The sequence below is a fragment of the Myxocyprinus asiaticus genome, chromosome 29, assembly GCF_019703515.2.
Source record: "Myxocyprinus asiaticus isolate MX2 ecotype Aquarium Trade chromosome 29, UBuf_Myxa_2, whole genome shotgun sequence".
Lineage (NCBI taxonomy): Eukaryota > Metazoa > Chordata > Actinopteri > Cypriniformes > Catostomidae > Myxocyprinus > Myxocyprinus asiaticus.
The window spans coordinates 20,597,931-20,622,992 of NC_059372.1; the positions used below are offsets into that span (position 1 = coordinate 20,597,931).

At 36.1% G+C, this 25,062-nt stretch overlaps 2 protein-coding genes across 5 annotated transcripts in view; one reads left to right on the plus strand and one right to left on the minus strand.

The window, feature by feature from the left end:
* The window catches only part of LOC127419605 (lysine-specific demethylase 9-like), a 16,190-nt gene extending 11,383 nt beyond the window's left edge, over positions 1-4,807 (plus strand). The window contains exon 7 of the mRNA XM_051661133.1: positions 598-4,807. Coding sequence (XP_051517093.1) covers positions 598-1,185 — 588 coding nt within the window. The 3' untranslated portion in view covers positions 1,186-4,807. The remainder of the gene's footprint in view (positions 1-597) is intronic.
* LOC127419599 (tyrosine-protein phosphatase non-receptor type 22-like) overlaps positions 4,315-25,062 on the minus strand; it is a 41,685-nt gene continuing 20,937 nt past the window's right edge. Inside the window, exons 6-27 of one of the 4 annotated variants that reach the window (XM_051661121.1) lie at positions 24,795-24,866; positions 22,465-22,524; positions 22,224-22,366; positions 19,841-19,907; positions 19,611-19,688; positions 19,207-19,287; positions 18,873-18,988; positions 17,425-18,002; positions 17,218-17,307; positions 14,560-14,631; positions 14,370-14,441; positions 14,141-14,268; positions 13,584-13,611; positions 13,348-13,425; positions 11,823-11,885; positions 11,553-11,683; positions 8,615-8,642; positions 8,374-8,454; positions 8,155-8,261; positions 6,166-6,196; positions 5,960-6,034; positions 4,315-4,807 (exon numbers count right to left, since the gene is read on the minus strand). In XM_051661121.1, the coding sequence (XP_051517081.1) occupies positions 4,746-4,807; positions 5,960-6,034; positions 6,166-6,196; positions 8,155-8,261; positions 8,374-8,454; positions 8,615-8,642; positions 11,553-11,683; positions 11,823-11,885; positions 13,348-13,425; positions 13,584-13,611; positions 14,141-14,268; positions 14,370-14,441; positions 14,560-14,631; positions 17,218-17,307; positions 17,425-18,002; positions 18,873-18,988; positions 19,207-19,287; positions 19,611-19,688; positions 19,841-19,907; positions 22,224-22,366; positions 22,465-22,524; positions 24,795-24,866 (2,241 nt within the window). In that variant the 3' untranslated portion in view covers positions 4,315-4,745. Of the gene's footprint in view, positions 4,808-5,959; positions 6,035-6,165; positions 6,197-8,154; positions 8,262-8,373; positions 8,455-8,614; positions 8,643-11,552; positions 11,684-11,822; positions 11,886-13,347; positions 13,426-13,583; positions 13,612-14,140; positions 14,269-14,369; positions 14,442-14,559; positions 14,632-17,217; positions 17,308-17,424; positions 18,003-18,872; positions 18,989-19,206; positions 19,288-19,610; positions 19,689-19,840; positions 19,908-22,223; positions 22,367-22,464; positions 22,525-24,794; positions 24,867-25,062 lie in introns of those variants that run through there. The other 3 variants (XM_051661122.1, XR_007893703.1, XR_007893702.1) reach the window with 3 other exon arrangements.

The window sequence follows — 25,062 nt, forward strand, 5'->3', positions numbered from 1 at the left end:
GTTGCCTTTATGCTGTAATTTTATTGCCCTTTACAGACGTTTCAGCTTACATGGGGTTTGTGCTGGCTGTTTGATTGAAATATTTAATTCTAAACAGGAATTACATAATGTCAATTACAAAGTCTCATTTGCCAACAATATTGGCCTAAAACATAAAATTATACATTTATTTTATTTAACTGTATTTAGTAATGGATTGCTGTGGTTAAATAGTTAATAATCCATCTTTATGGTTATTGTAATATCACAGGATCTGGTTTTACTCATATACTGTAGGTTGTTGAGCAGTAATCAATAAATTATCATAATCTAGTGTGGAAATGTGACCACACTGGGAAACCTGGAAATATTAGCAAATTTTAAAATTGGCCTGGAAAAGTCATGAAAAATGTATCAAATGTCTTGGGGAAAACTCTTTAGTTACATAAACATTTTCTTGTTATGCTTAGTATTTTGTCATCTAGAAATATCACTTTGTGAGTACAAAATTAAAATTAGTAAAAATCCTTATTCAGTAATCATAAATGTGATGAAAATGGCAATAGGCAGGTCTAAAAGATGGCTGCGTGCATTCCCATAATGCCATTCTCTCAACAGTGTGTCCAGTGGGTGGACGATGCCAAACTCAACCAGTTAAGGAGGGAAGGCATCCGATACGTTCGCATGCAGCTCTGTGATGATGACATCTACTTCATCCCCCGCAACGTCATCCACCAGTTCAAAACCGTCTCGGCCGTGTGCAGCCTCGCCTGGCACATCCGCCTAAAGCAGTACCACACCGACGAGGAGTCAGAGGAGGTTAAGACTAAAGACCTGTGCTCCACATCCTGTCCACCCCAATATTCCTTGTCCCCTGTTCACCCCGACACCAAAATCACCCCCTGTGCTCAGCTACAAATGGACACCGTACAAAATGGAGTTGCAAAAATGGAGGAACCGGTTTTCCAGAGGCCCACAATGCCAACTAGAGAGCCACAACCTGCAACTCCGCAGCCAGCTAAATCCTCCCACACTCCCTCCACTGCTCTCTGTCCTGAGATCAGCCCTCTCTCAGCACCCTACCCTTTGTCCTCACCCACACCAGAGCCAGTGCTTCCACAGGCTCCAGTCGAGCCTCCAACAGACTCCCGACTGAGCAGCAGTAGCAGTGGTTCCCAGTGCAGGTCCACGGATTTCCTTAAATGACTTCCGAATCCTTACTTTTGCAGAGGGGTGGAACGTTATTTAACTGGCATTCAACAGTGTATACAAATTTAATATCTGGACTTTACCTAAAATTTAGACTGTATATTTTTTAGATTTTGGTTAAGAAATGACCCTGCAAGTACTTTTTAGGTTTTTCTCAGCCAAAGTATTTAATTTGAAATATATTTTTGCTGATTACTCAGTATTGTTTTATATTTGTTTATATATTTGAGATGAATTCTCTCTCAAGAGGGACTTTTTTCATGTCGTATCCAAGTCTGTCATGTGTTTCATGTAGATCTCCTAATTGGTTTTTACTGGGAAAAATAAGAAAAAGTGCCTGTCACAAGTGGAGAGCAGCAATCATATTTTAAAGGAATAGTTCACCCAAAAAGGAAAAATCTGTCATTATTCATTCAACCTCATGTTGATGAAGGTGAGTAAATGATAAGTGATTTTTGGGTGAGCTATTCCCTTAAAAGAGAAATATTCTTAATTTTTCCCATGGTGTAGTCTCATGCTGAAGTATTTAAGCTAGACTAGAGATGAGATATTGGTTTAAAGTGAGAGATATTTGTTTTTTCATTGATTGCTCTCTGGTTATTGATTATACTGCTTAGCTTGAAGGACAATTCTTTTTTTTTTTTTTTTTTTCTTCTTTTTTTTTTGTTGACTTTTTTCCTCTGAGTAATTAAAGCAGCAATTATCAAAGAGGAACTTGTGCATTCTATTACCTCTCATGTATCCAGGAAATAGGATTTTTGTTGTTGTTGTTGTTTTGTTAAGTTTAATTATTTATTTCTGTCCAGAATAGTCATGGCAGTCTTTTAATATCACGATCTTTAATTCATTTGTCATGTTTGTTTTCTGTCTGTATTGTATTTAGAAGCCATTTTGCTTTTTCAGATTTGTTATATTTTATATTTTTATTGTGGAGCAGACATATTCCATCTTAATCTGGGTATGTGATCTGAAATTAGCAGAAAATTAGATGGAAATACAATAACCAAACCTGTACTCGGGGGCAAAATACTAATGCCTTTTTATTTGGTGAAGTCTCCTTTACTACATTTACTGTAAAGTTTTATAGTGATCTAACACATACATTTGGATTATTGGGATTTGATTCACTTTTGAACATATGCTGTCCTCAACAAATAATTCTGATTTGTACTAATCTGAGCTTTATGTAAGGAAACGGTCCCTAAATTCAGTTGCATCATTTAAACAAGCTTCCGTTTAGATGTTACACATTATCCTGCTTATCAGAGTAGTTTTAGAGAACAAAATGTACCATTTTGAGAACTTTTAACCCACACATTTTCTGATAATATGTTGATTTGCTTTATTGGCCTCTGGACAACGGGCATTGTAAGCATTTGTTAAATATCTTTGAGAAACAGTGCAAATATGAATTAACTCATTACGATTTACAATTACAAGGTATGAATAAATTCCTGTCTGTAATAAGCGGGCTTATTTTTTCCACTTGTACAATAATTAGCATGTTGCCATTGCCGTAATCTGTTGCGTTGCTTCCCAGATCAAACCGTTTTTCTCCTTCAGAAAGCATTTAATATTATTTATGAGTATAATATCAGAAAGTATGTCCAGTGTGTTTGAACTGACATTGTCCATAGTAATCTATGATAAGCATTCTAGGTTGACTATGCTATCCAAGATAGTTGGATGAGTGCAATTTAGAATTCACTTTTTAAGTGTGGTTACGTGTCAGTGTTTTTGCACATGTTGATGTGGTTGTATCATTCTTTTGAATGGGATTAAGTCTTAAAGCAGGCATTCATTTTTGTAAAAGGGTTATGGGCAGCAATTGTGCATCTGCATTGACGGCGAAGATCGCAAATGACTGATTTGAATGTAATTTCACACCAGCAAGCCAATCAGTCTACATGGATTATAGATATAACAAAATTATGTAATCGCTTTTTCTAATCAAATGCATCCCATAAAAATGAGTGCCTTTTTATAACATCTTCAATTACACTAATTGATGTTTCCAGTTTTAGAAAACATTGATTGCAATTGAATTTTTTAAAGTAACAATTGGGTATTTATTATTGTGTCTCAGAAAATCTATATTTGAGACCTCAAACTTCATGCCCAGAAGCAATTGAGGGGGACAGTTTTGTTGGCCACCAAATGATGAGAATGCTTAATAAAAAAATAAAAAAATTAAATTGGCAGTATCTGACCTGTATAGACTTATTAATCATGTGCAATATTGATCATATCTGCTTTTCATGTTTCACACTGTTTTTGAATTGGAATTACAGTTGTACAGGCAGGAGTCAATTAACAGTTATCAAAGCTGTTTTTACCCCCACCATTTAGTGGCATTTCCGCGGTTCCTAATTCAGCATATTAACGGTTTTACAATGAATGAATGGATTAACGGTAGAAGATAAAGCCTAAATTTATGCCTATTAAAGTCAGTAATACCAATTTATTAATAATTTTATGCTTATATACATACGGTTTGGGACATGTTCTCCGCTCAGTCAAACACAATTATGCTTTTATACCTTACCAAGGTGATTTCATGGTATATTAAAATGAACATGATGTTAAGCGTTCTGTGTTTCTTCTGGATTTTGGCAGCTAGTTTCTTTTTTGTGTTGATCAGGTTTTTTGATTGTTGTTTGTAATATAGGAAAACTCCACTTAGGGATCAAGGCATGCTCTGTGTGAGTTTGATTCACTATTTGCTCTGTTTGATATTTGTATTAAAGTTTTCAATTTCATTGATTTTTAAGGACAGATAGATGGTCATTTATGAACATAGTCAAAGTAATGTTTTGTAAATGCTAAGTTACATTTAATAGAACTGTCATGTGGATCTTTTCGATTGTGTAAAAATGCAATGGAATGCATAGACTTTTTCTGTATTTTTTTAAATAAACCATTTTATGAGTGTACCAAAGTGAAGCATTTCTTAAAGGGACTATATCACTGCAGCAAAGGTAGAAAATATTCAAATGAGCAAACATTGTCAGGGGCCATAAGCTTGACAAAAGTTATCCACAATCAATTGTCATTTAGTTCTCTTTCGGAAAGACCGATTTACTGAGGCCAACAGGATATAAAATACAAAAGCTTGATTGGCCCTGGTTCCCTTCAGGTGTATTTGTGATAAAATACAGTGACATTTATTTGTGTTTACAGTACAATGAGATTTAGAGGAGTATCCAAAATTACTTGTATTTCTCAATACATTCATCCCTTAAATTATTTTGTTTAGATTCATTTATAAACATTTTAATAATTAATTGATTGCATAAAGACAGTTTACTCCATTAATGTACTCCATTAAAATGGCCATAAAATTCATAAAGTCATCTTCAAAAGCACAATTTTGTATGTGTATTATGTGAGGTCAGTTGTTGGGCTACTGTCCCTCAGACTCCACAGCAACTCCACAGCACTCCTCTTCCTGAAAGACTGAAAGAAATCTTTGGCAAGCAGCCATATTTCATGACTTTCTGTCCCTATTGTATTGTACTGAAAGACTGTTCTCCCTTTCAGTTCACCTTCCACATGAACTAGACCCATGTTTCTGGCTTATTCCGTGGCCCCTTCGGCTTTCCAAAACGTTGTCCAAAAGCTGTGGAGTTAGAACAGCGTCATTATCTGAATTGAAGTTTTCACAATGTTATAAACTAGAAGGCATCAACATGAACTGTGGGAATATGAATAACAGTAGCTCCATCTTGTGGCAGCACATGAGCTTTTCAACTCTATCCATCAAGACCCCATGAAATCACTTTAGTGCAGTTTTTTGTCCTGTGTTATAACAGGAAATTTGGGAGAACATATCGAAGGTCTTGTCCCTTTTTTATTATTATTATTAAATATCCAATAGCCTTTAGCTATTGGCTGTGATATCTCATCACAGCCATTAACCATGATTTGCTATCTGCTGCTTGGTTGCATTGTCATTCTAAAACATTTGACAAAGATCTGTGTAGTGTGACATGAGTCATCAATATTTTTGGTACGTTTTTCAGAAAGTGGAAGACTATACATTTTAAATGTGTATGTCTGCTAAAATGTAATTTTGTCAATGTTTAGGAGTACACTAGTAGATATACTCACTGAGCACTTTATTAGGAATTATCTAATCAGCCAGTCCCGTGGTAGCAATGCAATGCATAAAATCATGCAGATAGAGGCCAGGAGCTTTAGTTAATGTTCACATCAACCTTCAGAATGGGGAAAACAATGTGATTTCAGTGATTTGGACCATGGCATGATTGTTGATGCCAGACGGGCTGGTTTGAGTATTTCTGTAACTGCTGATCTGAGATTTTCACGCACGACAGTCTCTAGAATTTACTCAGAATGGTGCCAAAAACAAAAAGCATACAGTGATCAGCAATTCTGTAGATGGAAACGCCTTGTTGATGAGAAATGTCAACGGAGAATGGCCAGACTGTTTCAAGCTGACAGAAAGTCTACAGTAACAGAAATAACCACTATGTACAACTGCAGTGAGCAGAATAGCATGTCAGAATGCACATCACATCGAACAATGAGGCAGAAGACCATGACGGGCACTTTATTAGGACCATAGTGTTCCTAATAAAGTTGTCAGTGAGTGTAGATGACGTCAAAGAAAACACACATGGACTAAAATCCACAAAACAGTCATTTTGATTTCATGGGGTCTTTCACAGCTAGTAACAGTCAGGTTCAAGGTAATAATACTTAAAAAATAAATATGTAAACAAATATGACAAGGGGAACAATAACTTACAAAATAAGAATCCAGCAGAGGCAGCATAGGGGGGTGGAACAAACTGGGGCGGGGCTGGAGGTGGGGCTATTTTTGCTGCAAATGACAGTTGATGTAGTCACCAACAGTTGTTTATACTTCATTTGATATGCATTATTAAAGTCTCACTTCAATTTAATAGAATTAGCTGTATCAACAAGAAAAACCTAATTAATTATAATACATACGCTTCTGTCTTCCTTTCAAAAACTTAATGCTCTGTAACAAAAGGAAAATACAAATTTATTTGTATATTTGTGCATTCCAAAGCTACTTGCAGGACATTACAGCACAAGTATGTGTATATTTCCTGAGAAACAGGATTTTTGTATTATCAATAAAAAGGGATTAAAAAATAATTATTTATTTATTTGGCTTAAGCTCCCTGCTCCTTCCTAGCATAATTATCTTAAATCAGCCTATGCTGGTCTTAGCTGGTCTCCCAGGCTGGTCTGTTAGCTGGTTTTAGGGGGGTTATGGGCACTTTTCAACTGGTCAGACCAGCTAAAGACCAGCTTGGCCAGGCTGGGAGACCAGCCTAAACCAGTTTAGGCTGGTCTAAGATTTCAGCAAGGCTATCAATAAACAGGATTTTTGTAGCCAAGAAAAACATTTATGGGATGGTTACTATGACATTTGTACATAATACACTTTACATGTATCAAATGGAGCGCAACAGTCTGGTTCCGGAAGTAAAATCCTATTTATTCTTTCCATAGGGAAATTGATTATTAATGTTAACTTATAAACTTTTACACACAGAGCTCCAAGGTTGTTAATCAATGGTATATGCTTCTGTTGAAGCATTTAGTCTATGTTATTTCAACTACATTTAAAAAAATAAATAAATAAATAAAACAAACAGAGCAGTGCAGTGTCCGGCCGCTGCATGATGCACTGCGAATGAGGCATCTGAGTCAGTCTCTACACTCTCAAACTACTTACTGTATATATTTGTATATATCTGAATATTTTGCAATAGACTTTACATAAATTAATTCTATACTTATAATCAACTACATTAAATCAATAGTTTTATTTTCTTCCATCATTTTTAATTCGATTACACCATTCGCAATGCTTCATGGGTTTGCATTGCATTCCTTCATGACAGACGTTAAAGGAAAAGTTCACACCAAAATGAAAATTCTCTCGACATTTACTCACCCTCATGTTCTCATCTCAGATGTGTATGACTTGATTTCTTCTACTGAACACAAACAAAGATTTTTAGAAAAATATCTCAGCTCTGTACGTCCTCCCAATGCAAGTGAATGGCGGCCAGAACTCTGAAGGTCCAAAAAGCACATAAAGGCAGCATAAAAGTAATCCACACGACGGATTTATTAATCATGTGCAATATTGATAATATCTGCTTTTCATGTTTCACAATGTTTTTGAATTTGAATTACAATTGTACAGGCAGGAGTCAATTAACAGTTATCAAAGCTGTTTTTACCCAACCATTTAGTGGCATTTCCGCAGTTCCTAATTCTGCATATTAACGGTTTTATAATGAATGAATGGATTTATGGTAGAAGATAAAGCCTAAATTTATGCCTATTAAAATGTAAATCTTTTTTTACTTTAAATCTCCACTTTCACTTTTAAATTATTCTTTTGTCTTTGGTGATTTGCAGTCTTCATGGATATCGCCATCTACTGGGTAGGGAGGAGAATTTATAGTGAAAAAGGACTTAAATATTGATCTGTTTCTCACCCAGACCTATCATATCGATTCTGAAGACATTAATTTAACCACTGGAGTCATATGGATTACTTTTATGCTGCCTTTATATGCTTTTTGTACCTTCAAAGTTCTGGCCACCATTCATTTGCATTGTATGGACCTACAGAGCTGAGATATTCTTCTAAAAATCTTCGTTTGTGTTCTACAAAGAAAGAAAGTCACACATCTAGGGTGGCATGAGATTGAGTAAACGATGAGAGAAGTTTCATTTTTGGGTGAACTATCCCTTTAAGTAAGTCTTGTACTTTCATCTTTTTGTCAGATTTTCAAATAAATGTTTTTCTTTTGCTTGTTTGGTTCGTGGCTTAGAACGCTTTCACAGAGGAATTTATAAAATCCCAATGAAAAAATACTTCCGGAACTTAAGACGGCTGAAAAGAAGTCTGTAAAGACTTTTGCGCTCTATACAGAGACTTTAGAGTTGAACCTTGGTCCTGGCCTTGTTGACCAGTGAAGTCTTCTCTCCTCCTCTGTCTGACAGGTTCTCTGTTGGTCCACCTGCTACTGGCTGGCTGTTATGTTCTGCTTGGTTCTCTATTGTATTGGACATAGGGTGAGCTCAATCACTAAGGTTTCTTAATCAGGGTTATGCAGTTTCCTGTTACCTAATATCAGTCAGTGTCAACGGATTTATGCTGTCACTCACCTCGCCCTCCAGTTGCCATGGTTATAGAGACTGGTGGAGTCAATGGAGCCACAGATAGAGGCACTGTAAAATTAAACACAGCTGTGCAAACACGCTGATCAAATAATCAAGTGCTCTTTTTATATCTGTTTTACACTCACAAACACTAAAGTGCTTTGGATTTCAGAGGTAGAATTTGCTTGTACACATTGTGTTTTAATGACACTAGTGTAGTGGGAGGACAGTGGAAACATCAACATACCTTGTGTCAAACTTTTTGCTCTCACACTCTGTTAGAAAATGACACATTTTAGCTTACAAAGCATGTAAGAATCGGCAAGACTGAGTTAAGCAATGATGATACAAGAGGAAAGTCAAAGCACAGTAAACCTATGTATAGCTTTAAGTTATTTTCCACTGGCTCATACATCATGATATCATTATGCTATGTGGAAAAACAGAAGAAGGTGTACATAAAAAAAAAATAAAAAATAAAAAACCACACACATACAGACACATATATAGATGTGTATATATTTTGTCTGTCTGTAAAATAAATGAAAAGATACAGTCATATAGTGGCCCCAAAAGGTTTTTGGACACTTTTGGACATTTAAGTCTCATTAAAAATGTCTTAATGTCATTGCATTAAATAAAAAAAAATACCAAACCAAGATTATTTCAGTGGATGCATTAAGTCAGTTACGCTCAAGTTCATGCAGGTGTCAAAGACATGTAACTACAGGTGTAGTTTATAACATTAACTAAGAAAATGTTCCATGTCTGACAACAAGAAAGTTTCCAATCAGTTTTTGTCTTGAATTTGCACAATATATCTTTTTAGCATTGCAAACCTAACAAATATTTTTTGTAAATTATTTTGCTTGATAAGTGTTTGTGCTATATTTTTCCTCACATAAATGCCACTTGGTCTGATATTTTGTTATATAATGCAAAGACATTTATATATTTTTAAGTGTGGCTTCAGTGTACAAATACTTTTTGGGCTACAGTTTATCTTTCGTAGGTTACATTATATATATATATACACTACCGGTCAAAAGTTTTGAAACACTTACTCATTCTTTTTTATAATTTTTTTTCTTCACATTTTAGAATAATAGTAAAGTCAGCAAAACTATGGAATAACTTACAACCTCAATTCCAAAAAAGTTGGGATGCTGTGTAAAATGTAAATAAAAACAGAATGCAACGATTTTTGCATCAAATGTTTAAACTGAGGAAATGTACCATTTTAAGAAAAAAATAAGGTAATTTTGAATTTGATGGCCGCAACACGTCTCAAAAAAGTTGGGACGGGGGCAACAAAAGGCTGGATAAGTGTTACTAAAAAGAAACAGCTGGAGGAACATTTTGCAACTAAATAGGTTAATTGGCAACAGGTCAGTAACATGATTGGGTATAAAAAGAGTATCTTAGTAAGGCAGAGTCTCTCAGAAGTAAAGATAGGCAGAGGTTCACCAATCTGCGAAAAACTGCATCTATAAATTGTGGAACAATTTCAGAATAATGTTCATCAATGTAAAATTGTGAAGACTTTGAATATCTCATCATCTACAGTACATAATATAATTAAAAGATTCCAAAAATTTGGAGAAATCTCTGTGCTCAAGGGACAAGGGAGAAAATCAATATTGGATGCCCGTGATCTTCGGGCTCTCAGACGGCACTGCATTAAAAACAGGCATGATTCTGTAATTGAAATCACTGCATGGGCTCAGAAACACCTCCAGAACTCATTGTCTGTGAACACAGTTCGCCATGCCATCCACAAATGCAAGTTAAAGCTCTATCATGTAAAGAAGAAGCCATATGTGAACATGATTCAGAAACGCTGCCATCTTCTCTGGGCCAAAGCTCATTTAAAATGAACTGAGGCAAAGTGGAAAACTGTTCTGTGGTCAGACGAATCGAAATTTGAAGTTCTTTTTGGAAACCATGGACGCTGCATCCTCCAAGACTAAAGAGGAGAGGGACCATCAGGCTTGTTATCAGCGCTCAGTTCAAAAGCCTGCATCTCTGATGGTATGGGGGTGCATTAGTGCCTATGGAATGGGCAGCTTGCACATCTGGAAAGGCACCATCAATGCTGAAAGGTATATACAGGTTTTAGAGCAACATATGCTTTCATCCAGACGACGTCTTTTTCAGGGAAGGCCTTGCATATTTCAGCAAGACAATGCTAAACCGCATACTGCATCTATTACAACAGCATTACTTCATAGTAGAAGAGTCCAGGTGATGAACTGGCCTGTCTGCAGTTCAGACATTTCACCAATTGAAAACATTTGGTGCATCATGAAACGAAAAATACTACAAAGGAGTCCCATGACTGTTGAGCACCTAGAATCCTGTATCAGACACGAATGGGACAACATTCCTCTCCCAAAACTCCAGCAACTGGTCTCCTCAGTTCCCAGACATATACGGACTGTTGTTAAAAGAAGAGGGGATGCTACACAGTGGTAAACATGGCCCTGTCCCAACTTTTTTGAGACGTGTTGCTGCCATCAAATTCAAAATTACCTTATTTTTTTCCTTAAAATGGTACATTTCCTCAGTTTAAACATTTGATATGTTTTCTGTGTTCTATTGTGAATAACATATGGGTTTATGAGATTTGCAAATCATTGAATTCTGTTTTTATTTACATTTTACACAGCGTCCCAACTTTTTTGGAATTGGGGCTGTAAATGGAACTATGGGAATTATGTTGTGACTAAACAAAATCCAAAATAAATCAAAACTGTTATATTTTAGCATCTTCAAAGTAGTCACCCTTTGCCTAGAATTTGCAGACATGTACTCTTGACATTTTCTCAACCAACTTCTTGAGGTATCACCCTGGGATGATTTTTAAACAGTATTGAAGGAGTTCCCATCTATGTTGGGCACTTAATGGCTGCTTTTCTTTATTATTTGGTCCAAGTCATCCATTTCAAAAACTTTTTTTTATTTTTTATTAAATTTTAGTTTTATAATGAAATAAATTAATATGGTGGCACAATTATATTTTTGTCTACAAAACTAATTTCTAGATTTTTAAGATCATGAGAAACATTTCAGTCAAGCGTTTCAAAACTTTTGACCGGTAGTGTGTATATATATATACATAAACGTTTAAATGTCTGTCCTCTTTTCACATTTACATATAACATTTAGAGTAAAAGGGGAGTAACCTTGCTTCGGGTCCACGAATGATCCAACAATGATCTGGGCTGGGAGCTGCCTGACCACTCAGATGACGTGCCCACTCTCAGTCTCTGTTGCTCTGTCTCAGATGGCAAACAGGGGGCGCTGTTGTTGGGCACTTTTAAAGAAAAAAAACTTTCTCATCTAAAAATGTACAGTATTTGCTCAATTCAGTTCTTCTGTATAATGTAAATTGACTGGGATTTCCAGTATATGAAAAAAATAAATAAAAATAAATAAAATAAAACATACTGCACCTTTGTCCATGTCAAAAATGAAAGATTCTGGAGTCCTTTTAGGGAGCGGGGGAGTTGAACATTCTTTATGAAACAAAACAGCACAGCATACAGTGAGTCCATATTCATAATGAAAGAGTGAAATTTTAAGATTGTTTCAGAGGTCTGCTTATGTGGTGTTGGGAAGTGAAGTAAAACAGGAGAAGTAATGTTTAGTTTTTTTTTTTTTTTTTTTTTTATAAAGCTGGCTGTATATTAAATTAATGAACTAAAAGTATACTTGCGGAACTTCCAACTTCCTTAAACGTATTTTTTCAGCGGTTGTAGAACAAACTTCATAGCCTCGGCACTTTTTTGATAAAAATACTATGGGAACGAGTTTACAAACAAGTCACCTCAGCGCTGCTTAAAAAGCCAACAAACCACGGAGCCACTGAACATAATTCTGTACATATCTTACATGCTGTAATGTCAACAAACACCAAACCCCTAAAATGACTGTAAAAATAACGATTTAAACAACTTTACAGCTCAAATAACACAAGTTTTAACAGAAGAATTAATGTAAATGCTTTTATAAAATTACAAGCTTCACATTTCTGCCTTTAAAACTGGCCCCATTCACTTCCATTGTAAGTGCCTCACTGTAACCCAAATTTTTGCTTTTATTAAAGAAAAGGGCGAGTCAAAATAATTTTTTGTGGTAATCAACATTATGCCACAAATGCTGGCGACTGAGCTTAACTTGTTTTGAACCTAGAATATTCCTTTAAGAATATTGTTTATATTTCAGTGTTTTGTTTATAACTGAGACCAGTTACTCTGAAACATGGAAAACATGTTAGACATAGAGAATAAAGTTATTATTAAAATTTATTTTGAAGTTGTGTAATTAATTATCAGTGATTTGAAACGAGGTAGCATAAAAGTGCAGAATAACCAAACTGGTCATCAGAAGATGTTCTTCTAAATAATCAGATATTGTATTGTAACAGTTTTATGCTGACATTGTTTTTAGATATGTGTTTATAATTCCTTGACAATTACATATTGGTAAAACAGAGCATTTGAGACTATATATGTATAACTTTATAATTATATCTATATACTTATATGCATATAAATAAAAAATAATATATAGTATATAAATATAAATAAGTATAAATATATCAATATAAATAAGTATAAATATAAATATTCTTATATTTATCTTAGAATTATATATCTACTTCGCGATATCACGAATTCTGTGTGGACAAATCTGAATCATAGTGCTGAAATCAGCCAATCAGATGAACTTGATCCCCAAAAATCTAAAAAACAAATAGTCTTTGAATAGTTTTTCTAGGCATCACTGTAGGTAGATGCATTTTAGCATTGCACTAAATACTGCGGATTTGCTTACGATTAATAATCTAGCTAAACACACACCATGTCTGTAACTGTGGCCTCCTGCAGAGCACATTCTGACTTAAATAAGTCTCTTGCAAAGAGTGCTACAATTTTGCACTATTCTCCTGTTTTCTTGAATGCATGTGAGTCTTACTCTGTGGAGGTTTGTGCAGTAGGGGAGGAGGGGTGTGACTTGTAATTGGAAAAGGGCTGAATGGAGTAGATGGCGAGGCTGCAAAACAAGGAAATTGTCAGAAATATTCTGATCCTGAGTAGCCAAAATAAATATCTTGTTGGTGTGCTGTAGTGCATAGGCTCAGAAATCTTCTGCAAAATAATGCTGCAATTGTTTGCTGAATTTAGAGATGGATATTATTTGACTTCACTTACCAGGAAGTGACATTCTAAGTTTTAAGCTCTGAAAGAAAGGGAATAAGCCTGTTACTTTTCATTTTAGTTACTATTTTAAATATATTTTGGTCTTATTTTTTACTCTTAGTCCACAACTTTCTTATTTTTTCCTTATGATTTTTGTTAATCCGGCCCCAGGTTGTTGCTTCTTGGTTTATACTACACTACATGGACAAGTCTATGTGAACTGTGCACCCAAACACCACACCCAAATGTGTTTGTTGTACATTTCAATTCAAAACATGGGCATTAACAGGGAGTTGGTCCTCCATTTTTACCTACTATAACAGCTTCTGGGAAGGCTTTCCACTAAATGTTTGAACAGAACTTTGGTGAGATCAGACAAAATGTTTGCCTAAGGAAATTGCAAAGTAAATGCTTGATTTAATGCAACTGTTAGTAATGGGTGTAGCTGAAATAGCTGTTAATCAGAAAGGGGTATTCGCATACTTTTGGCCATGTAGTGTATATTTGCACTGCATGTATTCAAATGTATCCTTATTAGTCTATACATGGACAGCCAAGCAACAGCTCACCTTGCTCCTGGACCAAGATTGCTTCATATCTGTCTGAGCTTCAGATGTTTTCCCAGACCATTCTGAGGATTTCCCAACTCTCATTACAATATCCTGTGGCTTTTCCTGTGTTGCATTTTGTACCAGATCTGTTTGAAGAGACAACAGAATCAGTTAAAGTACCAAAATGTGTTTCAAGGAAGTGATCTGATCAGTTCCTTTACATCACCCATCCCCAGCATTGCCATACCCTCATCTGTGGCCAATTCAAAGGACTCTGGAGTTCTCTCAGGCAGTGGGGGTACAGGTGAGGGGGGGTTATCTTTTTGGAGAAAGAGAAACATTTACAGCTGCTGTCCATTGATGACCACTACACACATTTTTGTACAGCTTTTGAGAAATCTATCTAATCTAGACTAAAAAGTCTGTATACCGCTCACCTCTGTTGACACTCTCTGTGTCTGAATTGGTTGGAATGACCAGTGTTATCTGGTCACAGCTTTCGTTGATTTCTGGAAACAAAAGACCATGTACTGTACTATTAGACTGAATACATCTCCTTTAGAGTGACTACCATGTGCATTTTTCATTCCTCTTTTTGATTTATAACTAGTCGCCCAAAAAAGTATTGCAATAGTGCAAAAAAAAAAAAAAAAATATATATATATATATATATATATATATATATATATATATATATATATATATATATTTTTAGGCCAAATGTTTTTCCTAAAATATGATGTTCACACATGTGGACAGTGGTACTAAGTTGAGAAATGTTAAATAATACCAAGCAGTAGAAAGTCTTTTTTTTTTTTTTTTTTTTTTTTTTTTATCAAATTGTTTATTATGTTTTCAGGAGCGTCGGTTATTCGTGTTTTTGAGATGCTACAGACATTACATCAGAAATTAGCATAATTAATTCTGATTTAAATAATGGCCAACATCATCCAATCACTGACAACCATGTTAAAATAAAATTATACATTATAAATCCTGAATCTATGGACTGATTACCATTGTCCCATGTCTGCCAAACATGTTGAGTGGACCAAACTTCATCTGCAGCTTAAAAATGAACTTTTGACTTGATGTTAGGAGTAAATGCACTTTGCTGTATAGGAAAACTATAGGATGCTCCCCTTGGGCTGGTTGCACCGGCTATACGTAAGTTACAACTTAGCCTAGTTGTGGCATAAATGGGCGCTAAGTCACAATTTACACACAACTAAATATTTGAGCATTGCACCATTAAACTTAGGTAGAACGTAACACTACATATAAACTAATTATTTACGGAAGCCTCAGACCAGGAGTAACGGATGGAATAAAAAAGCAGACTCATTTAATAACATCAATGAACTCATGTTTTGATTGACAGGCTTCAGTCCTTTTGACATATATGATGATGTTGCATAACATGCGTTTAAATTTAAGGGAGAAAGCATGTAAAAAAAACTTACTTCTTCAGCATGAAACCGATCTAATGGTGCACTTTCCTGTGTACTCCGCCCGGTGTCAAGTTTCCACATATACGAAATATATAAGATATTAAAATGACTAAATGTCTATTTTTCCAGCCTGTTGTATTAGTATTTATTTATTTATTGCCCTTATTCATTTTAGATACAGTTATTAAATATTGTTATTTACATAGGCTAAATATACCTTTAATGAATTCTTCTTTTATTATGTATCATATTTTAATGGTGATATAATTTATTACAGCTGACAATTACATGAGCAAACAAGGTTTGAACATCAACCGTAACGAGATCAAACTGAAATTGACGGCTTTTTAACACTTCTGTGTACAAATTTGAAAACTGCTTATTGGATCAATACAAGTAAAAGTCATATTATGTGACTACGCATTACTTTACGGAGAGCTTACAACCTACTAGTTAAGTCTTGCCTTAAGAACAGGTGGTGCAACCAAATTAAGCACTGACTTCGTTACAAACTAACTAGTAGTTATTAAGCCATTAGTGTGAACTTTACGTTTCAGCTTAAGTGAGACTTTACGCACAGCTGGTGCAGCCCTACCCTGCTCCCTTATTAGGAAATGTAACCGTAGTGTGCCGTCTGTCCGCACTTGTCTCAGAACAGTTTAAAATGCACCTTATTTTCATCCTAACTCTGTATACAGCCTCTGAAAGTGAAATTTTCCAGCTTGGATGCATCCAGTGATTCTCAGTGTGATAATGCTGAGTATATTTAGGATATTTTAAGGAAAAGTTGCCTATAGTCCACATATGTGGTCATCCACGTACCGTTTTTGCTATAAATGGATAAAAACATTTGTTTTAATGCCATATCAGATGAAACTAGAGACTCTACTCTTTTGGTTCAAAAAGGGTTTTAATGTAAAAACTTAATGAGGTTTTTTACCAGATGTAATTTTGTTGCCGTTTCTCCCAAAGACAAACTTAGCTGAGCTCGGCGCCATGTTGTTTTGTCACATGACTCCGTATGTCGAAAGTTTAACTCTTTATTTACTTCCTAGAGTCTCCTGAATCAGTTGGTTTAAATGAAATTATAACTTATAGCGAAGCAAAACGTAATGTCCACGCAGAAGAACAGGGTCTCTGGAGTTTTAAAGTGCACTTAGTAATTTTTTCTTCATTAAAAAAGTTTTACCCCTAAAGTATGACTCCGGCCATATCAGTAGTCAAATAAAAGCCATTTATTTTACAGGAAGCTGGTCTGTCTCATGGGGGCCGACAACTTGAGATCACAAGACCAGCCAAATATTAAACATTTTATCTCAGTAATCTATTATCAGAAACTTCCACTCACAGAATAAATTAATCATGGCTGACTGCGAATAGCGCATTTCTACAATGGCATTGCTAACTAAAAACTATTCATGCTTCTGCTGCCATATCATCCAGTGCAACATAAGCAGAATTTTTTTTTTTTTTTTTTTTTTTTAAACACCTCTAATGCTAAGAAAAAGTGTCTGTAACTATATTTGATTGGTTAATGGCTTGAAATGTCAGTTGACAGAGATGAGAATGGATATTGTGTACACATTAAAAGTGTAAATGGAATGTAAAGTTGCTGTCACTTTAAAGTTTTTAAATTGGACTAACCGTTGATTTCATCAGCCAGTATAAAAGACTCTGGGGTTCGCTCGGGCAAAGGAGGGGGAGAGTCCTCATCAGATGAAGGTGTATTTACACCTAAATACAAAATGAAAAACACAAAATGATCATGATTCAATGGAATCATTGTTGAGAAAACCAATTACACAGATCATACAAATACTTGCAGTTTCATTGTGTTTGAGGTTTGCATACCTTTGTCATTGCAGTCATGTTTTGGCATTTCTAAAGCCTGATTATTAAGTGCTAAACTAGGTATTGTGAAACAAGGGTTCTCAATCCATGTTCCAGGGGCTGTAGGCTCTATAACACTGGGACTTTCGCCAGATGATCGAAACTCAGGACCAAAATATGGATCATCCACAGTGAGGCAGAGGCTGCTGGGGATAACACGATTGGGATCTTCAGCAACAGGACTATCATCTTGGTTTTCTGCCCTCTCCAAATGCTTCAGACTTGGCTTCAGCTCTTGTACTAGGCTGAGAGGATAATTTGAACATGCAGCTTGGGTAGGATCAGTTTTGTGGTTAGTGGATGGTTCAGATCTTTGAGTTTCACAGATCGTAAAGTCTTTTTGAGGAGCCTGTGTTATAAATGGATTCTGGTCTTCTTTAATCTGGGCCCATTCACAAGTTGTATTAAACATTTCTGCAGGAGTATGTTTGGTGGAAACAGCTCCAGGGCTGAGTGGTGGTAAATGAGGCTGTGTCCAAGAAGTGACTTTCTGAGTAATGTGATTGTAGTCATCCATAGGAATGTTCTTTTCATAATTCCTATTAGAAATATGAAAACAACCAAATCAACAGATTTCATTATGAGGCATCATGATCAAGTATACACTTAAAAAATATATTTTTTATCAGTGTTTTGCTCTTGTTTTTCCAGTAAAAAATTGAAACATTCTTAAAACAAGATACATGTTCTTGACATATTGGCAAACCATATTTTTTTTCATGTTTTAAGTACAAACTCTCAGCTTAAAGGAATACTTCACCCAAAAATGAGATTCTCTAATCATTTACTCACACTCATGCCATCCCAGATGTGTATGACTTTCTTTCTTCTGCAGAACACAAATGAAGATTTTTAGAAGAATATGTCAGCTATGTAGGTCCATACAATGCAAGTGAATGGTGACCAGAATTCTGAAGGTTTCTCACCCACACCTATCATATTGCTTCAGAAGATATGGATATAACCACTGGAGTCTTATGGATTACTTTTATATTGCCTTTATGTGAAATTTTGGACCTTCAGAACTCTGGCCACCATTCACTTCATTTGTGTTCAGTAGAAGGAAGACTGTCATCTGGGATGGCATGAGGGTGAGTAAATGATGAAAGATTTTTCATTTTTGGGTGAACTATCCCTTTAACATGCAGTGACAAGTAAATATGCCATCCTCAAAATGTTTGAACTCTGCGGCACTTTCAAAACATTGCTCTGTTAGTTTGAGCATCCTGACCAGCCTGACACAGCGACATTGACTCAAAATGGTGTGAGTTAAAGGTGGTACTATCTGTTTGTTCAACCAATGGCAGATGGGGGTGTCAATTATTTTTGGTGATGGTAGTGGGACAGAAATTACACACTTCAGCTTTAAGATCTAGATAAATAGCATTAAAACACAGGCATCCTCTTACCTGTGTTCAGTCTGAAGCAACGCTCGAAAGTCGGTCCCAGTCTCTAAATCTGGTTTGCTGAAATCTAAGAGCTCACTTTCACTGATTGTGTGGATAGGTGAGGGGGAAGCTGGAACCTATTTTGATCATAAATGTTATTGAATTGTTCATGATTCACTAAACCCAAATTTCCAACCTATAACTGCTATACAGCAAAAGTATAAGCAAATGCTCTGGCTGTGGCTCTCAGTGGATCATAATGTTAAAACTAAGTCAGTGGGAAATACTGAGGCTAATTTACGCAATTTAAGTGAATTAAATATGCATACTGAGTTATCATGGTGCATTATCTAACCTCTTGTTTTGATTTATCCATTGCAGCCAAATATCTCTCAAACAGCAATTTAATGGTCCTGTATACCAACTCATATTGCTCCTAATAGACAGAGAGGAAAGGCAAATTAGGGAAGCTCTAAGAAACAGGTTATTGTGTTGAAGTAATTATTATTGAAACAGGAAGTTTGGGTGGTAAATTTTGAATGGCTTGTCCCTTATTAGGGACATTCTCAATCCAGAGAGCATCTGATTGGATAACAATTTATATACCCCCAGAGTGCGTGGTGAGTCATCAGTATTTTCCGTCTGTTTTCCCAGAAGACTGTAAATTTAAATTACATAAATCTACTAAAGGGTAATCTTTTAGGAGTACAATTGCATACATGCTTTATGGTGTCTTTAAAGTGAAACTGAATTGGTCACCTTAGTCTGAACCACAGAGGGCCGCTGTGTACGCATGTCCTTTACTAGCTCAAAAATGCTGAAATTCTCCAGAATAATCTAAACAAGAGCAAATCTGATTAACATCCTGTCAGGTCAAAGAGTATCATCTGAACTTCAGTAAATTTGAAGGAATGTTTGTGCTTCTGTGATTTTTATGCTAGTAAAATGAAAGCTTAGTGTCAAGAGAATGTTTTGGATTGGCTTCTTACCTGTCTCTTTAGTAGATTCCAGGTATAGTCAATGGCGCACAATGCACCTGTTCTTCCACAGCCTGCACTGCAAATCCCCAAAGAGTCCCAGGAAGATAAGAGACAGTCAAAACACAATGCTCTTTTATCAATAAAATAGCTTGAATTGGTAGACTGCTGTGCACTAGAGTGTAGTGTGCCATTTAAAGCATACTAAATGGCACTGCACTGTGGATTAACTTTCTGAACAGTAAACTGAAAACTGAAAGTTAGAAAAATCTTCCAATGACTCTAGAAGTATAATTGCATGTCTTGTGGCTTTTCTTCTAATAGTGTGATTCTGAAGGCGGGACTTGAGGCCTAGCATGCAGGTTTCTTATACTAATTTTATTTTCCTTTTCAATTATCTCCTTTAACATGCCACTTGTTACTTGTGGCAAAACTGCCATAGGAGCCTGTAAGCAAACATGCATAACAGTATTGTTTTAATTTAAATGTCTTATGAATGTTCTAAAGCTTAGTCAAACTACACTGAAAAAAAAGGGAAAGCAGCTCTATTGAAAATACTAAACCAGTACACTTGAAATCAAATAAATACATTTATGTTTGATATGACAACATAATTATATTGCGCAAAATGTCTAATGTGGAAGTGCGAGTTCCGCTCACAAGACGTTAAGGATATACTTATGAATATTATGCCCTTACCCAAAACACTTATCTCAACTTAACCAATCAGCAGAGTGTGTAAACATGACAGGAAGCTGTTGTGTGTGACAGAAGCAAGTAATTGTCGTGTATTAGATGGAAATGATGTCCAGCGATGTTATTGGCTGTCGTGAAAGTCACAGGAACTCAAATGAGTGCAGTCGCATGATATCATACGAATTAGCCAAATTTAGAAAAGTCGTATGAATTCTGACAATTTCGCCGTGAGAGTGTGTTGGTTATTTTAATGTATTTATTTGCAAAATGAAACACGTAGGAGACTTGTTAGTGTTTAATGTTCTGTTATGATGAGGTTTAGAGGAGTTTCTATCATGTTAATTTTTTTGGAGGTCACTAATGTGGAGAAGAGTGGAGCTAATGGTTAGGTCGAGGTTGGGTACTTACCTATTGGAAAATCAGTGTATTATTTTTTTCATGAAGTAAATACTGAGGAATCATCAGAATAATGACTAATTGGGAATCTGTGAATTCTCAGCTGCACCATCTTGTTAAATAGTATAAAATATATACTTAATATGTTAATGTGATTGTTGCTAGCTAGCAGCAAGGTTCAATAGAGTTATCTGAACAGATCAAATTTAAGTTAGGTTAACAATACACAAATTGTATTTATTTTTTTCTCCCCAATTTGGAATGCCCAGTTCCCAATGCGCTATAAATCCTCGTGGTGGCGTAGTGACTCGCCTCAATCTGGGTGGCGGAGGATGAATCTCAGTTGCCTCCGCGTCTGAGACCGTCAATCCGTGCATCTTATCACATGGCTTGTTGCGTGAGTTACAGCGGAGACGTAGCGCATGTGGAGGCCCACGCTATGCTCCATGGCATCCACGCACAACTCATCACGTGCCCCACCGAGAGCGAGAACTACATTATAGAGACCACGAGGAGGTTACCCTATGTGACTCTACCCTCCCTAGCAACCGGGCCAATTTGGTTGCTTAGGAGACCTGGCTGGAGTAACTCAGCACACCCTGGATTCGAACTCGCGACTCCAGGGGTGGTAGTACACAAAGTATTTGAGTAGAGTACATTTTAATTTTATATTAAAGAAACTAATTTTCATTGTGCGGAACCAATGTCCATAATTTAATTGTCAAACCAACAAAAACACTTTTTTAGTGTAGATGATTGGTTGAGGTTTGTCCAAACAATTAAATTCTAAATTTTTATATAAATTATAATCAAATCAAGATCATAGCATTTGGCTGGCGAACAACCAATGCAACATACAATATTTTACTTAATTTATTTTTGAGGATCTGGACTTTGCACATTAGACTACATACTAAATGTTAAATTCATAAACAATCCTTAAAATATTGAATTGCTAAATTTTGCAAGCAGATAATAATTAGTATTAAGCAAATATATATTCTCATATTGCAGAGTTTCTCTGTTGCATTATATGAGTGTTGTTTGCTTGTTGTTGGTCAACCACCTACACATTTCCTGTAACAAAATGGTGGTGGGGTCTTAAAACAAGGATTCTTTCTCTTTAACCAGAGAGCACTGAGTATAGTCAATTCATGGTTACAGATACAAACAGAAATGTTTATGACCAGCAAAAATTTTACATCATGGCAACAACAATAACTTCTGGTCTATTGAACAGCCCTCAAATGCAAATTACAAAAATCATTCATCAGCAGCCCATATAAAAGCTAAAGGAATTCACCTGCAATGAATGCAGATGGGAACGTCTTCATGATCCTGGTAAATGCGCATGTCCTGCAGCAGCTGCAAGATTGGCGGAATGGAGTCAGGAACTCCATGATCTGGCCAGTTCACATAGTGCAGCTGCTTCAGGGTCCGGGACTCCTGGAAATAGTCAGGGTTATATATGTATTCTGATAACCAAGTTTTTCAGTCATAAAACCACCATATTTATCAGTTCAGTCAAGTCAAAGTATACTTACTTTTTTAAATGTCACCTTCAGTGTCCTTGACACATATTCTTCCTTATTCTCATCAGACTCCTATAAGATCAAACATGTGCATGGAATGCTCATCTGACCATTAATATGAAGATATTAGTTTTGATAATTACAATAGGAATAGGCTCTCTGGAATAGGGTTCAACAGGGCTAAAGGCCCCCCTAGTTAAAAGTTACTGGTTCTTATTTTCTCCCTAAACACTAAAACAAAAATAAAAACAACATTTTCCTGATCCATGCGGTCATAATGTGCAATGTCTAAAGGTTGATTTTGGAGTAATGTAATCTTTGATTTTAATCCTTTTTCAAATGATTCATATTTATGTAGCTAATGAAAATCCCCCAAATTATCACATTTTTGTGACAAAATACTTATTTGTCATTTTTAGTTTTGTTCAAGGTGATTAAATCAAAAGTTTTCCAATAATTGTCGAATAAGTGAAAGGATAGTATTTGGGGGCTCAAAGTGGGCTCACATTGACTGATATAATCTATTGCTTATACTATTGCCTACACATACCACATTTTTCTTATGAGTGCTTTTAACCCCATTGTACCCTACTTGATTCTGATTTGTCAAACCCTAAACTGTACAATTCCTGTTTCCCACAAAAACATACTGAGGGGCAGATTGACTTGCTCCACTTTTGCATGTGGTATTTCAGTGCAAATACTTGCATCTTAATCACTAACCACCCGCAATCACGTTTACGGGGCACAATCAGTACTGAAATTGCACTGTGTCTAAGTCACTATCATTCATTTCCACACAAACACGCCTCTGTGCAATTTGGCCTGCGCAATTTACGTCATGCTATTACCGCCAAATGAAAGTAGGTGGTAAAATGAATATTATTTAAAAGAGATGTTTGTGAACATTTTCAACCGATCATTTCAGCAGTAATTAATCAAATACTCATCAAATGATGTTGAGGAGTGTTATAACCTGGCATATAGTATCTAGATGCGCGGTATCGTCAAGCGCACGTTTTGCATGTTTAAGAGATGATCCAGGTGTCTGGATCAAAGTGATGCTGTTCAATCCCAGTGTTGTGTCGAAGTCTGTTCCCCTTATGTTTCCCCGGTTAGTGTTCCCCTTAGTGCCATTAAACATTAAACATAGGGGGAACAGTCCCCCTATGTTTAATTTTTAATGCCGCTGTCGAAGTCTGTTCCCCCTATGTTTCCCCTTAGGTTAGTGTCGAAGTCTGTTACCCCCTTTGTTTAATGTTTAACGGCAATAGGGGGAACACTAACCGGGGAAACATAGGGGCTTGTGTCAAAGTCTGTTCCCCCTATGCTTCCCCTTTGTCGATGTCTGTTTCCCCTTTGTTGAAGTCTGTTCCCCCTATGTTTCCCCTTTGTCGAAGTCTGTTCCCCCTATGTTTATTGTTTAACGGTGCTACGGGGAACACTAACTGGGAAAACATAGGGGGAACAGACTTCGACACAACACCCACAGGGTGGGTCAAATACGGTGGTCTGCAGCATCCTCTGCTATATTGCACTCAGAAACGGACCGCAAATCAGAATTGAGCGTGCAAATTGCGTTCAGCAGTTTGAATTGCCGCTTTTAGTGGGCGCAATGCATTCTTAGTGAATCTGCCCGAGTCGCTTATATCACTCTGCAGTAACTTTTCATACCTATGCAAGTTAGAATTGCTAACTGGCTCAAAACTCAAAAAGGTGAGCTGACTGTAGTAAAAATTTTAGAAAACGCCACAAGTAAGAAAACAAAAAGTTTGTTGTATCATGCTTTTCTGGCGTTCCTATTACTCCATGATCTCACTTTTTTCATACTATAGCAAAAGTCTGAATAAAATAATTGCCGCCATCTTGCGACTCTGTTAGCTGACTGTAGTAAAAACGTATGAATTTTAATTTACTGTATTTGGAGGGCATAAAACCTTTTATAAGACAGCTACAGAATGACCGGCTGACTACTGTATCCCTTATTATCAGTCAAAAGTGAATAACTGGATAAAGATCTGAACTACTGCTTAAAGATCCTAGTGCACAATTTGCAACTTTAACTTGACATTTTTAGTTATATTTGTAATAAAGGTCAATGCACCAATAAATTATGGTCATATTTTGTGGAGGAACACTAATCAAACTAATCAGAACAATGTTTTCATTATCTTACAGTATTTGCATCTCACTGAGTGTAGATAGATATTAGAGATATTAGTGTTTTAGATTTAGGGCTATTACACAAGGACTGAGAAGCAGGCTGGAGAAGACATCACTGAGCACAAATTAGACACAAGGACAGAAAGTGTGGTGTAAGTGAGGGAGGAAGCAGTTCTTACATAGTGTATGTTAAAGGGCTCACACACAAACACATCCTCCTTTGACTCTGGCCAGTAACGCTCACATTTTTTCTGAAAGAAAGAGGAAAAGCAGCATTTAGCTTAAACTATTGTATGCTATGAGATATTATACGCTGAACCAAGAGTGCATGGCAGCACTGCAGCTCAACAGTTGTGAAATGGCGGGGGCTCAAGAAAAAAAGGATAAATGTCATGCTGTCATGCTGGTACTTTGAATTTCCTCACCATTCTGAGGCAAGAAGGATGT